Below are 16,266 nucleotides of genomic sequence, written 5' to 3' on the forward strand. Positions count from 1 at the left end.
TGTTGATCATTACTGGCATTTTTATACCAGTTAATATTTTAAATGAGCTATATTTTACCACCTCTTTGCTCCGTTTATTCAGGTTCTTAGTCAGTTTTCTGCTTCTCAGTCCCACATGAACCAAATTTTTTTCTTTTTTATTATTTTTTTCTGTTGTAAAGCACATCTTGCTTTCAACAGAAAGTCTGTCTGTGTGTCTGTGTGCGCGACTTCCTTCACGTCTCACACCCTCGTCTCAACAAGAAGCCGCCCACTGCCCCCGTATCCTCCCACGCCGACTCAATCTACTTATCAGTGAGGTGATTAGCCTCCTAACTGTTATCTAGGTGTCTGGCTGCTGTTGCTCGGCCGCTGTTTGTTCTCACAGCTTACAGTGTCGGCCCTCAGCTTCTGGACGAGGCTTAAATGGATAAGGCTTCCTGCATGGGTAACTCCGAAACAGAGCCTTAAGTGAATTAATCGGAAACAGGTGGATTTCTTAAAGGGGTGGCGTTATGTAAAATGGACTGTTTTGAACTTTACTTCAAGTTAGGATGTTGTTCCCTCACCAAAAACATTCATGCATGTCTGAGAAATCCTTCAAGCTCCTGTGGCAGCCATTCAGCTGTGCAAAACGTCTGGTTGGACGTAGCCCCACCTTCGAGGATGAAGCTCTTCCTCTTAGGTACAGTTTGCAAGCTTCTTAAAGAGACAGTGATTCAATTTCAAGGCGTTAATTTTGGAAGTAACATTTATTTCAAGTCATATTTGATACATATGTACATACAGCATTTTTATAACAACTGAAGGTGACATAGTTACTTAATTGTGCTGGAAAATGGCATCATGTTTCTGGAAAACACACAATTCTGTGTGTTTTCCAGATCCATTAAAGATCTGCCATTAAAGGCAGATCTTTAATGGATCTGCCTTTTACATGTCACTAACCACAGTTTCATAAAAGGGAAACTGGAAATGTGTTGTAGATGGAACAATATTGTGACGTAAAATTGGAGCAGTTCCAGAGCAAATTTGTTCCCACTGTTTTACTTTAAGTCCTCCTTGATGCAGTTACATATTCATCCTCTTCCTGCTGTGAACACGCGGTGTGTCCCGACACGCCCAGCTGTTCCCAGATGGATATTTTCAGGATGCTTTTGGTTACAAGTCCCAGCACTGACACCTTTTTATTCTGGAGGTTATAATTAGTAGCCAAGTCGGTTTTTTTTCTTTTTTCCCTTCACTGTGACGGGGACTAGTTGTGGCCTAGAAAGCCTCCGTTATACTCAGCTACAGCAGAGGGGAGTGTATATATAACATAGCACTTCACTGCCCTCCAATTATTTTGGAAGAAGAAAGTTGTAATCTAGCGGTTTCCTCCAGATTTTAGTGAGCGTTGACTTTGCAGGATAAATGGCTTTTTTTCTTTTTTTTGTAACATAAGAATCCACTGTCTGCTCTAAAATGCTGTACGGTTGTTGTATCGTTAGCAGGAAGTGCTATTTTCTCCTTCATGAGGTTGCGCAAGTTGCTGAAGATGTTTCTTCTTGGACAAACAAATAAAAACAAGTCCTTTTTTTATTTGTACAAATTGCCAAACCCAGAATCATCAGTGCGGGTTTTCGAAATGGGAAGCTGCTGTTGTAGAATTAATGGTTTACATTTTTCTGTTGGCTTTTCCCTCATGTTGTTGAGGCAGTGTGTTATTTGCCCTCTTGAGCCAAACATGGAAGAGAGCGTTTCCTGTGTCAGCCCTAAAGGCTGCATTTTACGGCCTTGAAAACATATCTCACCTGCCAGTTCAGTCCCTGCAGTTCTACTTTAACTGCATCCTTGGGGACGGAGCGACATAACAGCACAGCTGGCAGGATTTTCTCCCTGTAAATGTTTCCTTTGCTTGTAATCATTTTACTACCAAACTGTTGTGGAAATGGTGAAACTGGGCTAGACGGAGTATTTCATGCATCTTTTCTAAAACCTGGAGCCAACTAAATCTTACAAGTTACTGAGTTGACTATTTAAGATATTTTTTTATGTACCATCATAATAATTTAGCTCCATTGTCCATTTTTAGCCATCTGTTGATACTAAATTTACATGATTCTGATTTCTCTTATAAAGATATGCCTACATGGGACTCAAAATATTTTTTCCACCTTTCCTGATTCATATCCACTTAATACTTTGAATGTGAGAGAGCATTCACTCTAAAGCTTTTGTTTTAGTCTTTAGCATCTTATGTTTGCAATTAGCACAGTTGGCATTAAAAGCCATAAACCCTTACAGATTTTGCTCATAGGAAAAATGGGTCACCTGTCGATTGGAAGGTTTTTGGTTCCATTCCAGCTTCCTCTACTGCTTGTTGAAGTGTCCTCAAACAAGACGCTGAAACCCAAGTTTCCTAGCAATAGTAGCGGTCCGACAACATGAGCAGAACCTAGCGTCTCACACCGCTACCCCGACGATTTAAATTATTGTTTGAGTTATTTGCTCAGCTTTCTGACCGTCATGCTCGTCTGTGTGAGTGTCGGCAGTTGTGCTCTGTTTTACCTGGTGCCTGAGCGCTACGGATGTCTTTTCCTGCTGTGAGCCTCGATATAGCTGTACTCCGTCAAGTGCTTGCTTTTTAAATGTCATATTAAATTCATTTTGTTTATGTAATTTGACGTTTTTTTCCATCGCAAGTTGTAAACTTCCCCATTCACTCTCAGGGTTAAAGTTCCACACGACATTGGTTTGTTGCGCAGTGAGAAGGAAAGAGGGAGAAATGCTGCATACAGGACCTCTGCAGGCTGCAAAGTATGACACATGTGATCGGCAACAAGAGACTGTTATCGGCGAACACCGTTCATATACTTTTTCACGAAAATCGCATGATTGTGATCGCTTAACCATTGATCGGCACACCCCTAGTCACAATTGTTAAGGAATGACATGAGCAGCACCGACCCAAGTCTTGTTCTGTTGAGGCAACTTACAAGAACAGCTGATATGCCTTCGTATACGGTAGTATCTGTCTGGGTTTGTCCTTTGTTATATTCGGAGTAAGTTTTTAAAACAACAGGCCGTGAGTGTCTAGACACGGTCCAGTAACCCTTTGGTTGTTTTAGTTGGAAGTAGTTAATTATTATTTCACCATGTGCTACGTTTCTTGCTAAGATGCCATTATTTTTATGCAGTTATGACACAAGTAGATTGTAGTACATCAAAGCTTGCAAAGAACCAGCCAGCCTCTGTTTAATATGTAGATATACTGTTGGTTACTTGTTCTTGGCTGTTCTTGTGTTGTCGTCTGTGCTTGTTGTTCCCTCGGGTCCTTCCTGTCGCCTCCAAAGTCAAGCACATCTAGCTGGGCAGGTTTCTTGTGAATGAAAGAGATCTTGAGTTACTGCTGTCACGTCACATTAGCCACAGGGAGCCTGAACTATGAACATATCTTCACACTGAATAGAAAATACCTTGGGTTAATGTGTCCAGTGATATTCCTCTGTTTTTCCCCAAACCTTTTTAACTAGGGAAGCACTGATCCACTGATATCTGATGTTTGTTGTCGGCCGATATGAACCGATACAGAAAAACAATGCTGCATTACAAATTCATTTGATAACTCTGCAGCAGTACAGCACACTTAAACACACCAATAGCTTCACAAGTTTGGTCAAACATGTAAAAACAGTGAGCACAATTAGAAGTATAATAGCCAATTGTAAAGTAAATAATAAACACACCGACAAAATCAATATATTGACTGTCTTCATCAAACGTAAAAAAGAAACTGCAACCTTCTTTCAGTTGATTCAGAAAGTACAATTAGTCATTCTCTCAAAAATAAATAAAGCATGATGTTACTCAGAGCATAAACATAGAATAGATGGAGTAGATCTGCCCTTATGGATTGTCACCGATACCCAGTCTACAATTTTCTTTCAACATCAGGACGATACAGATATTGGTATCGGATCGACGCATATCTACTTTTATTTTCCCCGTCTTTGTCACCCTGAACATTAAACACGTCCAAACCAATCTGACAGCCTCCATCCGGCTCGCCGCTTCGAAGGCCTCCCAAACAGACAGCAAGCGCTCGCTTTCATCCATTTGTCTGGATCCATTTATAGTATGGGTGGCCCAATGGGAATCAAATCCTTAAATGGTGCAGCGTCAGTGCTGAGCTGTACCAGTTGAGCCGCAGAGAGCTGTAAGCAAAACCCCCCCTCATTTTTCACAGGCTGCTGAGGGGAGGGGAAACAGAGCGAGGATGAGCCCAGAAAAGGCAATAGGGAACCTGCTGTGCTTTGACGTGACAGTACTGGAGACCCACTGGCAGTGAAAGTTTTGATACTTAACTTCCACCAACACCTTCGTAAACTTAAGAAGGCCTCTGTGTTTTGAGTTTTTCTGCCTTTACTGTTGGAAAACATCCGTGTTCCCGAACATTCCCACAGCCCATACCCAGTATTCCAAAGCTACGGCTCTCGTAACCACAGAGTAGATTTTCCTCCTCCCAACCTCCCCTCATCCCCCTGCCGCATCTTTCAGGCTGATGTAGAGCTCTGGCCCATGGAGGCTCTAAGAAGACTCTTATAAAAGCGATTGTTCCCTGGACTGAGCAGCAAGTGTTCCTACTGCTGGCAGTAAAAGATGAAGATTCATACAGCTGTCAGTGTCTGTTCCTCTGGCAGCCTCCTCCGCCGCAAGCATCTCTGTGTAATGTGGAGTTGGATACGGGGCGAACACAACTTATTGTTTCTCTCAAGAGAAGATATTCCAGGGAAACCAGCCTGACTTTTTACACATGATAGAATTATGCTCTGACTAATGTTGTCAGATATGGATATTTATATTTTTCTGCTGAGGCCAACTTAATTATTCAGTGGTGCTTTGCAGAAAACCTACAGTGACATGGACGAGTGTTCATACCCCTTCACTCGAAAGAGTATTAGTGTTACAGCCTTAATTTATTTTATTGGGGTTTTAAGGGATTGATGAATGGGAAGAGGTAGGGAAAGGTTTTCAAAATCTAGTACAAATGGAAATGTATTTATATTTATCCAGTCAGCACTTTGTGGAACCACCTTCTGCTGCTTGTAAAGCTAAGAGTCTTCTGAAGTATATCTATTACTTTTACACATCCAGAGTGAAGGTTTTGCCATCTCTTTGTTCTGATTGGATCGGGAACATCTGTAAGGACCAATCCTTTAATGTTTATGTATCAAAGGGATAAGGGACAATATTATTGAAAATCAACTTTTTGAGCTTTACATCATATTATATTGTTATTCCCTCATCAAAAACATACCTACAGTGTTGCCTCTATTCTTTCATACACGTTTGAGAAATACTTTAATCTCCATGGCAACCAGCTGCGTAAAATGTCTGGTTGGACTAGCTTTGCCTTCAAGGTTGAAGCTCTTTTTCAGAGCTGAAGTTTTCAAGCTCCCGCCTCAGAGCAGCCCTCCCACCCCCCTACTCCCCCACTTAACTCCTTCAGACTAGCCAGCAGCAATTAGCAAACACTTGGTAGAACTGCGCATCAGCTGAGCTCATTAGCGGAGCTACTTCTCAGAGCAAAGCTGGTAGAAATGTTGTTGAATGTTAATAGAGGAGTGATGTTGTGATGAGTTCCTGAAGGTGGAGTTTCAGAAAGAGACAAAGGCCCAATTTCAAGGCGCAAATTATGAAGTCAAATTTCTATTAAGCCATATATGGTATATGTCGTATTTTTTGTAACCAAAGTTAGCGGTTGCTTGATTGTGATATAAAATGGCGTTATGTGCCTGCATGTAATATATATAGTCCTGCATCTTTAAGGGTGGTTTTATTAATAATTTAGTGTGTTAGTTTTCTGCCAAGCTTTTTATATAAAGTCCATAAGGTTTGATTTTGGACTTCATGTTCTTCAACATGTATGTTGTAACCCAGATATGCACCAGACTGAAGAGATTTGTCATCCGGTCTTTAGTTGAAAGAGAGAAAAGAGAAAGGCAATAAATCATGCAAATTGAAGTTATTGAGTTTGTTTTAATTTGTCATGCAATTTATAGATTTATTGATTAAAGTGACAGGCCTAACTTGTTTGTGTTTAGTTTACTTTGCACAATACCCAATAAAGTCCATTAAAGCTCATGTTTCCATTGGTATGAACACTTTTGCAATTGAATGCAACTACACTGTTATATATTTGGCAAGTGTCACAAAGACCTCCTTCATTATCCAAACGCCAGACGTCCCAGAAGCCATGGTTGACCTAGCTGCTGAACGCTGAGCAGTTCAGCGTGTTCTGAGCAGGGCACACGGCTTCCAGCAGCAAAAAATGTTTGTGCTAGATTATTATCAAAACACGCTGAATGACAAAGCACAGATTTGTTCTCCAGGAGGATCTGATTCAGTTGTTAAAATATCACTGCATATTATATCAGCAGTGGATCTGAAAGGTTAGTTGTGCAACATGAGGCTTATCGACGTCCGTAGCAGAGGAAACGACGCAGCATCTCCAACAGGGTGGCGAATCGTCCGTCAAGCTAAGCGAACGTGAAAGGATCCCGACACCCTTTATCTACAGATTGTATCAGACGGCTGCGTTGACAGAGCCGTCTAAATTGGCTGGTTTGCGGCGTGGGTCGGACACGTCTATGCGCCGTCTTGGAGAACCCTTTGAAGTCGAGGGGGAAAAACTTTCCTCACACAAACCAGAAGTGGCCTGCTTTCCACACGCTCCACAGCAGGCTTCAAACCGTTTCACACCGGATCTCCTCCATTGTTTTGGCCCGAGTCAGGCCCCTCTCCTTCTCCTTCATTTTCTTTTGCTGTTTGTGGTTTCTTAATATTTCGGGAACATCCTGTTTGTGTGTTTTAACGCTGTGGGGGCACAGATTGTTCAGTTTTGAAACCTCCAACCAGCCCTGCCCTCTCATTATTGTGACAGAGCGTGATATGATGCAGAAAGAGAGACAAACTGAGATGTGAAGAACACCGCATTGAGTGGAATATGTGGTTTGCTGCGGTGGAGCGGAGGGGGCCCCAAGGGTTACTGCAGGCTGACACCGCTGGGAATTCTGGTGTTGCTGGTGTTCAGTCTTGCATTTAATGCAATTTAATGCTCTGAAGCATGTTTACATAGTATAGAAGTCATCGTCCGTTTGTCTCTGATGGATTTATGGCGCCTTAATGAGTGTAATGCTTCATATTTGCGATTCCTGATGGATAAGCAAATATTTGTCAGCGTCCCTCGACATGTCAGTTGAAGTGTTAAATAGTGCTTGATGTGTATGTCATAGACCAACACAAAGTGACAACAGATCAGGAAAATATTAGATGGTTTTTAGAAAATCTGAAATATGACATGCTTTTTTACATTTTTAGTTTAGTTTACTTTGCACAGTTAAAATACAGATCAAAAGATATTGAGAAAAAAAATACCAGTGCAGGAAAAGGCAACAATCCAATGGGCCTATATAAAACCTCCACACCAAATAGCATAGAAAAATAGAGCCATCTTTTAGATCTAAAAGATGGTTTAGAGCAAAGCATATTTGTGTTAAGAAAGGTCTAGTCAAAGTTTAGACAGAAATAAAATTGAGACTGTTACAAAATTGATATTCATAGTGCTTGTTGTCATCCAATCAGACTGATTTAAAAGTGTTGTACAAACACGAACAGGCAGAAATGGTTGAATATTGATGCTACATTGTGTTGGTGTGATTAAAAAAAGTCCCAATAAAATACTTTGAAGTTTAAAAGGTGTGAGTACTTGTGCAGGGCTGTGGATCTGGATTGTAAAAACTTTTTCATTGGGGCTGATGATGCCTTCCGGCTCACATCTGCAGGGGGAACCTCTGCTCGAGACATAAAAGCGTCTGGTTGCATTTTAATCTGTAATTTGGCTCATTTACTGAGTGTTTTTTGGGCTACTTTGCAATCGAGTTGCTAAAAGCGCCAGCTTCAAGTGCCTCCAACACCGAGCCGCTTTCCCTTTTTAGGACAAGGCTGTTGAAAACACACCGCCTCAGTTTTTCCTTTGGTGACGTTCTTAGGCTATTTATTCAGTCCTCTGTTAATTGTAGTTACTTGTCCTTTATTTAACTTAGAAATACCTTTGGAATAAAACAGCTGTTATTCATACAAGATGAAAACCTTGTCCTTTATGCAACAGTACAGATGGGAGTGGATAAAGCCGTAAACGAATGAAACTAGTTCAGCTTAATGTTGTTCTCAGGTGGGATTTTTGTGTAAACAGATGATGAAAAAGGGGGACGTAAGGTTTTTTTGATGAATAAATGTCAGATTTTAGAGGAATTATCTCCATAAAAAAGGAGATGATGAAATCTGGGCTAAAATTTTTTGTCATCTTATGTTACAGGGCAGAGTTATTTGTTTTTATGGTTTTTGGCTCCTACCGGCAACAGGCTTGCCTCGGTCATAATGAGGGAAAGGCCATCCCTGGGTCGTTCTCCTTTCCTCTCTCTGCTGTTTTCTCTCTTCGTGTCAGATCCTGGAAAGCCTATCTATCCTGTCTCCATCTCCCTGTCTCCCTTGTCTTTCTTGTGAGCAGCATTTTTGTGTCATTGCCTCACCCATTATGGCTTCCAGATGTCCCTCAGTCGCACTCAGGATTTTGAGATGGGGTTAGAGAGCGGTGCGGGTGAAATTCTCGGACATGCACTGTAATTTGGACCGCTTCCATTCAAGCCTTTTTCTGTTTGCACCTTTTTACTTATCTCTTTATGAAAATTATGGCTGCAACGATGACCCTTATTATCACCAGATTTTCTATTTTCACCCAATTACATTCATTATTTTTCCTCCAAAAAGCTATTTTGTTTAATTTCCTTACATTATTTTTTCACATTTATTGCAAACTGCAAAATAAAATGCCAACAAACATGTCCAACTTAAGCTACTCAATATGTATATAGCAAGCGCAAACAGATTCTATCTGCACATTTATATGTGACTGGAACAGGATGAACTGAGACCAATTTGCTCAGCATCAAAAGGTCTCATTAACACACACAAGGGGAGTGTTGGACATTACGGTTTTTATTTTTTTTATAATAAGTCATTCTTTGACAAAGAAATGTAACTATGTGGACGCTTCCAAATTGGTAGATGATTATTAGGGCTAAGGTATTTCTGAATTGAATTTCCTCACAAATTCAAGAAATATTTTCTCAAACCAATTTGAGCTGTAAAAAACTTGAAATAACATTTGCAACCTGGCTCCTTTGTCAGTGAATCATATACTTTTTCCCACAATGCCTGTAGCTGAACAAGACTGATGTAGTGAGCATGAACACACACTCAAACTGATGTCACACACTTATTCAGCGTTAAAAACATACACTTGTAACATTGGTCAAATGGTTTAAGAAAAAAAAAATTAAGAAAATAATGTGCTGAATAAAATATTGATCAATTTTATGTTTTTGTCAATCATTATCATGATAGCAACATTAACTTAATATTAATTTAATCCATTCAATAAGCTATTTTTTGAGATTTAAATCTTATGTTGACATATGTTGAGTAGCATTACCTTAACCAATTTAGTAGGTCAATTATTGCTTTTGAGTCCAAATTAGCTACAAAGTTAATGTTAGCTTAAATGCTATCATCATGTTGAATTACACAAATATATCGGGTAACATTATCTTAGCCCTTTTAGCAAGTCAACTTTTCCTTTTAAGTCCAAATTAACTAAAAACGTTAACATTATTTTAAATGCTATCATTATCATGCAGTATATGTCAAAATTGCTAATAAAATTAGTTATTTCCTCCTTTTCTACCTAAATGAGTTACAAAACCTAACCTCCCCCACACTGAAAAGCTTTCTGGGCTAGAGTTGGTACACATTGTGACATTTTTAGAATCTCCATCAAATAAAGAAGCATTGGGTTGTTCTGTTCACTCCATCACTGTCCATTGAACAGTCTTTACTTAATCCCACACAAATAGCCCCTTTTACACAAGCATGCACTCTTAATTTATTTTTGCACACATTCAAACCATGCCATGTGGCAACGCTTACTGCAGAACAAGAGGTTTATTTAAGGTTATGACTTATTTTTTTATTTACACAGAATCTTGTTCCACCCAGCACTGAGTCACATACACCAGCTATGGTTATGTATTAGACGTAATAGCTCTTTGACTAATGCACAGACACGAGTTCACATACTTCACATGAACACACCCAAGCCCGGGCCTGTTCCGGTGAGTGAACACGCTCGCCCGTTGTTGCTCAATTTCACACTAAATGTCTCTTGACTCCATTGCCGGTAATGGAGTGAGATGGGTTCGATAAGCCGCACTCCAGTACTTCTGGGCCAAACCAGTCTGGCCGTGTGGCGCAGGTGGCGTCGCTCATGTTTTTCCAGTTCCACTGCATCCAAACACCGACCGCTGAGATCACCTGCCCTCGTGTTGCACCTGACATGTGGTAAACCTTCCAGTTTGTGCGCAGATCAATGCCTTATTCCCCACACCCCACCCCCACAATGCCTTCAGAATGACATGCCAGCATTTTTTCCAGTCTTGGCTCACTTGGGCCGTGCGTTGCAAAACCCGGAAAACAAAGAATACCAGTCATGCTAAAGTTGGGATAGTCGGGCTTCCCGAGTGTTACCATTGGTTCCTGCTGCACCGTGTCATGGCAACGGTTGCTGTGTTTAGGTGAGGTGTATATTTTGTTAATGAACTAAGATGTATGACCAAGCTGTTGTACTTTTCATTTCGTCTGCTGTTGAAAGGGATGCGGCGAGTCCTTTCAAAGCGCACACACTGATCCTAAAGTAAATCTGGACTGTTGTTGCTTCAGACTGTATTATATGAGATGACTAAATTGATTGATATATTGGCTCAGTATTTCCACATATGCCAGCGGTTAAAAGCAAACTTTGAGGAGTATATAGTCAGCAGTTAGTCGTCGGGTGTAAGCACCACGACCCTTCACTTTGCATGCACATATTTGTGTACGTCTATGTTTGCACATGAAGTTTGTTGTGGAAAGGGGCCTGTGGGCTCCTGGCTCCGAGATGAAAGGCATTTCTCGTGTGGCTGCTTTAAGTGCAACTCCTGAGTCAGCGTGCAGCCACTAATTCCTCCCTCTCGGAGCCCCACTCTCCTTTCCCCTCTCTATGGCCTACATCTCAGTTCAGCTTGTGTAATTGACAATTACACCGCCTTGAAAAAACATTTATGCGCCATGAACTTTTCCACATTTTGTCATGTTACGACCACAAACTTTAATGGGAGTTTTTATTGGGATTTTATGTGTCGGATCAACACAAAGTAGTACATAGCTGTAAAGGGGAAATAACAGGACACAAAGTTTTCTCTGATTTCCCCCTAAACAAAATAAAACCCAATTTCCTTTGGAAGTCATCTAAAGAATGTGTTTGGAGAACATTTAGAGAAGCGGCTCAGAGAACCATAGTAACTCTGGAGGAGCTGGAGAGACACAAATTTTGCTCGATGATGAATTGTCCCAGAAATTATTGCAATAAATGATGATGTTATTTCAATACCATTTACAAGCTATAGAATAGTGGCTTAATAATGCAAGAACCAAAACACATTTTGGTTTTATCGTAACAAAATTTGTAAACTTTCAAAGGATGTGAATACTTTATCAAGACATAATAATTTACTGATTTTGCACTTTGGATTAAATTTAGATAAAATGAATATGTTTCTGCCATGATGGCTGTAGAATTCAATATACCAACAGTGTCTGGTGTTGTGTGATCTTGATGTTGGGCTGAATGGTACCAGTGGGTCTTTGTGCGAGTACAGAGGGGGCTTACCCAGTTTGTTTGACAGAGGCAGCCCTCTAAATAGAAATGACAAGTTAGTGATCGCCAAGAAAAAGACAGATGGAAAGTGTTCCGTATCCCAGAGAGCATTCAAGACTCTCTTGCCAAGAGTTGGGGAGGATCGTAGAGCCAAACTAGTAAAAGGATGGGGCCTGGGGTCTCACTTGAAAATGTCCAACTATTTATTGTCGTAATTTATGGTGACGAGATCTGGTAAAAACATACTTGCTAACAGTTTATACATCCTTGAAGTCAACAGTTTAATCAGTGCCAGTGTGTGTTGCAGACCAAGCTGCTGTTATTATAGTAGTTTACAGAAGAATCAGTTTCCGTGAAAGATATCAAATTGCAAACTTGTCCAATCAGAGTATTTGATTGGACTGTTAAACCACTGGTGGTATTGGTGGTATTCTGGGATTTTATGTTCCTTACATTATAGATGACGATATCTGTCAGTCCATCGACCCATCCATAAATGCATCTATACTCCCTCTATCCTGTCCTTCATTCTTTTCTTCCTTAGCATGGCAGTCCCATCAGACCGTCAGTTCCTGAAACTACACACACACAAAAAACCCTTGTAAAAGCGCACATGGGAATAGTGTGACCCTGCTGGACTATACACAGAATAAAAAAACTTGTGGGCCCCAAATGATCCAATCTCTGTAGACCGCTGGAGGGTTAATGCTTTCATCTGTTCATCCATCCACCCATTTATGCTTTTGTCTATCTGTCCATCTGTCCCTCCTTCGATCCATCCAGTCTTCCTTCTTTCCTTCGTGTTTTGTGTGGGTTCAGGTTGGAATCGTCTAAAAATGAGGTTAAAAGGGTCAGGAAAGTTTGGAAATACTGGAAAAGTACAGATATTTGACAAGAAAGATACGTAGGGACTCTACAAGTACCTTTTTGTGCTCCCATGGTTGTTCTTTAGAATCTTGCCACACAGTGTTCCAACGTTGGTCAGGTGTTTCTTACCTGCTAAGGCAGCGTTGTTGCTGGCATTTCTTTGCTCTGCTAGAAGCAACTCTCCCTCTGCCCTGCGACCCCCGGCTGTCATCGGACTCGGCTGCAGCTTTGAGGGAAGAATTGGGAGAGAGAGATTGTTGAGCAATGAGTGACCTGTTTGTTTTATTTCAGCAGGCATTTCCCTGTTTCACAGTGGGAGAACATCCTCTTGTTCAGCACTGGAGGTTGTGTGAAGTTGAGGCAGCCAGACAGTGTTTTGCCACGGTGGGATCACAGACCGGCCAGAGTGTTAGCTTGACTGGTGAAACTCCTCTTACTGCGACACAGTAGTTGGAAACACCAAGAGGATGTTTCCATGGAGATGCCATTGTTTACTAACCCCAAGACGTTTGGCAAACCTAACGAGCACTACATCTTGTAGTTGGGTTATTATTGACTTAAAAAAAAACGTGATATCAGTTCACCAAGGATGCTGACCTTGCGAACTTGCAGCCAATCCAGGTTGTCCTTGGCATGCTGGGAGCATGTAAACCAGGAAGTGGCCTGAATAGTTCTCCACAAATGAGGGAAATGCTGACTCTGTCAACATAGATCAAATCTGTCGAACATTTGCGAGAGAACGTTGGCAGCTCTCGCAGATCCCTCCCTAATCCCTTTTTTTCCATCAGGAACCATAACTGAGGGCACAACAATAGCAAACGTTATCATCCAGCCTCTCTGTGTCCGGTGTCATTTACTGCAGAGAGAACCAGGTGGTCACCAACTCTGTGATAAAATCCATTTAGAAGGACGTGGAGCCTGAGATATGGGAGTTTTGTCCTTTATATTGTTCCATGAGCCGGTTATTTTGGGCCTAGTGTGGAAATGATTAAATGCTACAAGCTGCCCGTGTTTTATTCACACACAATGCAGGGGACTGCAGACTTTACTGATAGTAATAATTTACACCAACAGATCGCTTGTTAACACATCATCACCTCTGTTGATGAATAGTAAATAAAAGTGTTTTGAGCTGATTTTTCTAAAGGAGGTTTACTCATTGATTATTTAATTGAACCTTCCTGTGCTGTAATAAATAATTTCGCGATTAAGTGAGAAACTGCTAAGTTTGTTGTGATATTCTGGGGCTTATCTCAGAGATTTAAGGTTTTTACAGGTCTTCCTTCTATAGACTAAGCCTTCAACTAAATGATTGTTTACGCAATCAATTATTCTCTCAGCTACCACTAAAATAATGGGAAATTTTGCTGTCTCCATGCAACGGGAACAAATTATAACTACGCATTAAATATTTTTCTGATTTTGTTATATTGTTGCTGCAACTTTCTTCTAATTCCTGTACGTCTCACCAGATAAAGAACGGTCTTCTGCTTTACATTCTAATGAAAACAATCAACTGATTTGATTCTCTTCTTTCTTTGTGTCTCCAGCCAAACCTTTCACTTCCAAAGTGAAGCAGATGCGTCTGCACAAGGAAGACTTTGAGATCCTGAAGGTTATTGGAAGAGGAGCGTTCGGCGAGGTAACGGACCATTTTGTTATTTTTTTTCCACCCCGATTTTGAAAACAGACCACCGCTCAATACTAAAGCGGAAATGCTATGTGCTTGATTAATCTATTTTAAAGACATTCAGGGGAATCGAAACAATCTTCATGCTTCATCTCAGACCTGGTGATCACCACCGTGACGTGACGTGACGTGACGTGACGTGACGTGACTTGAATGAGATAAACTTGTTTGTTTTTCATTTGAAAAGTCTGCAAATGTTTGGAATTTCCTCGGTTTTAACTTGAGGCATTGATGATTTCCCAGGTCAGCAGGTGTCTAGAAGAGATTCTCCTAAGCCTTTATTGCTACTTGCTCAAATGGGAGAAGACTGGGGTGTTTCTGCATTTGACAGTGATTTCCTTGCTGCTGCATTCCATCAGCAGTGTGTAGCGTTAGTCTGCCACCTGAGCATGACTCTACATGCTTCCCCAACAGAGCTCCCAGAATCCTTTTTCTGCTCCTAATCTTTGAATTTACTCTAAATTAGACAACCTTAGGAAGCAGGAAGTGTGATTTAAGGGATTTTAAAATCCATTTTATATGTCCATGCCTCTGGGGAGGTGAGGGAGTTTGAAAAAAAAAAAAAAAAATGTATGTCATTGAGTTTCAGGTAATGTCGTCAAAGAAGAGGAATGCTGAAAGGACAAGTATTGGAGTCCTTAGCTGCTAAAATGGGACATTTTCAAGGTGTCAGGTCTTTTACTAGAGTTGTTTGGAACCAGTTTTTCTCTAATTAGATGTGCTGTGTGGCCAGTATTTAAAATAGTTAATCCATTCCTTTACAAATTAGAGCAAATTCCATGTCACCACCACCGTCATGTACAAAATATTACCCAAGATTTTGGAGCTTGCACATAGACTTCTAGTTTGTGTCTGTGGGAGTGAGGTGACTGTTTCGCAGGTGTTTTCAGTAGAGATGTACTGATTAGAGATGATGTGATTAATTTTCAAGTTTTTTTTTTTTTTTTTTTTTCATTTTATTTTTTCTTCCAACTCCGACATGTCTTTTGCCAAGTCTGACTCACTTCTAGAGTTTTAATGAACAGCTGTGGGCACCGCCAGCTAAATGGTTGGTTACACTAACCTTAAAGCAATAATCATAAACATCAGTTCCGCTAATGCTAATGTGCATGGTATTGAGTGGAAGCTAATGCTAAAGCATTTATTCAACCATGTTGATACCCGTCATGTGTCATTGACACAACATGTTTTATTGACCTCAACAGGGTCATATTTGTTACACTTCATAGTGATGTGATAAACCTTTCACTCATTTTTTTAGGTTTATAATTGTTGAGTATTGCAAACTCTGGGGCTGCTTTTGGCTAATTGACCACTGTAGGGATTCAGACAGAAAGCACACAGGACATTAGTAGGTTTGAAACTGTTCACTGATGTATTCTAGATATCTCGCATCACGGGTGGAGAACATGAGGAAAGGAAAGGAAAGGAAATTGCTGCGTAAAACGTTTTCATCCATTTCAGAGATAATAACTATAAATGTCTAACTATTTGAAGAACAGGTGATACGTAATGCTTTAACACAGATGTTGAACTTTATTGAACTGAAAGCTAGCTAAGTTGGCACCTTATTATTCATCCCACAAAATGAATTTAGGCGAAGCTAAGTGCGCCAACTGTTTTCAAAGCTAGCAAAAATGCTAAAGCGCTCGTAGATAAATTAGCTCTGCTATTAGCAGATTAGCAGAAGCCTGCTCACATCTGCTAATTATTTCTACTTTGTGGATGAATTGTAACTGCAACTTATTGGAAAATAAATCTGGTTCAGTAAAATTATCTTGGCTTAGACCTTCTCTCTGATTAATTTGGGAACATTTTTTCCGACCACTCGGGGGAGACTGCTGGAGCTACAAGTTACGAGTTTCACATCGTCAGTCGTTCCTTAGATATGGAGGGAAAAACTAAAGTAATGCAGCACATGTACTTTTCTGATGCT

General features: G+C 40.6%; 1 protein-coding gene across 1 annotated transcript in view; it reads left to right on the top strand.

Moving 5' to 3' along the window:
- Nucleotides 1-16,266, top strand: part of LOC103148831 (serine/threonine-protein kinase MRCK alpha-like) — a 36,899-nt gene that overhangs the window by 14,590 nt on the left and 6,043 nt on the right. Inside the window, exon 3 of the mRNA XM_007567789.2 lies at nucleotides 14,191-14,282. Coding sequence (XP_007567851.1) covers nucleotides 14,191-14,282 — 92 coding nt within the window. The remainder of the gene's footprint in view (nucleotides 1-14,190; nucleotides 14,283-16,266) is intronic.

This window comes from Poecilia formosa, unplaced genomic scaffold (assembly GCF_000485575.1).
Source record: "Poecilia formosa unplaced genomic scaffold, Poecilia_formosa-5.1.2 Scaffold213, whole genome shotgun sequence".
NCBI classification, from domain to species: domain Eukaryota; kingdom Metazoa; phylum Chordata; class Actinopteri; order Cyprinodontiformes; family Poeciliidae; genus Poecilia; species Poecilia formosa.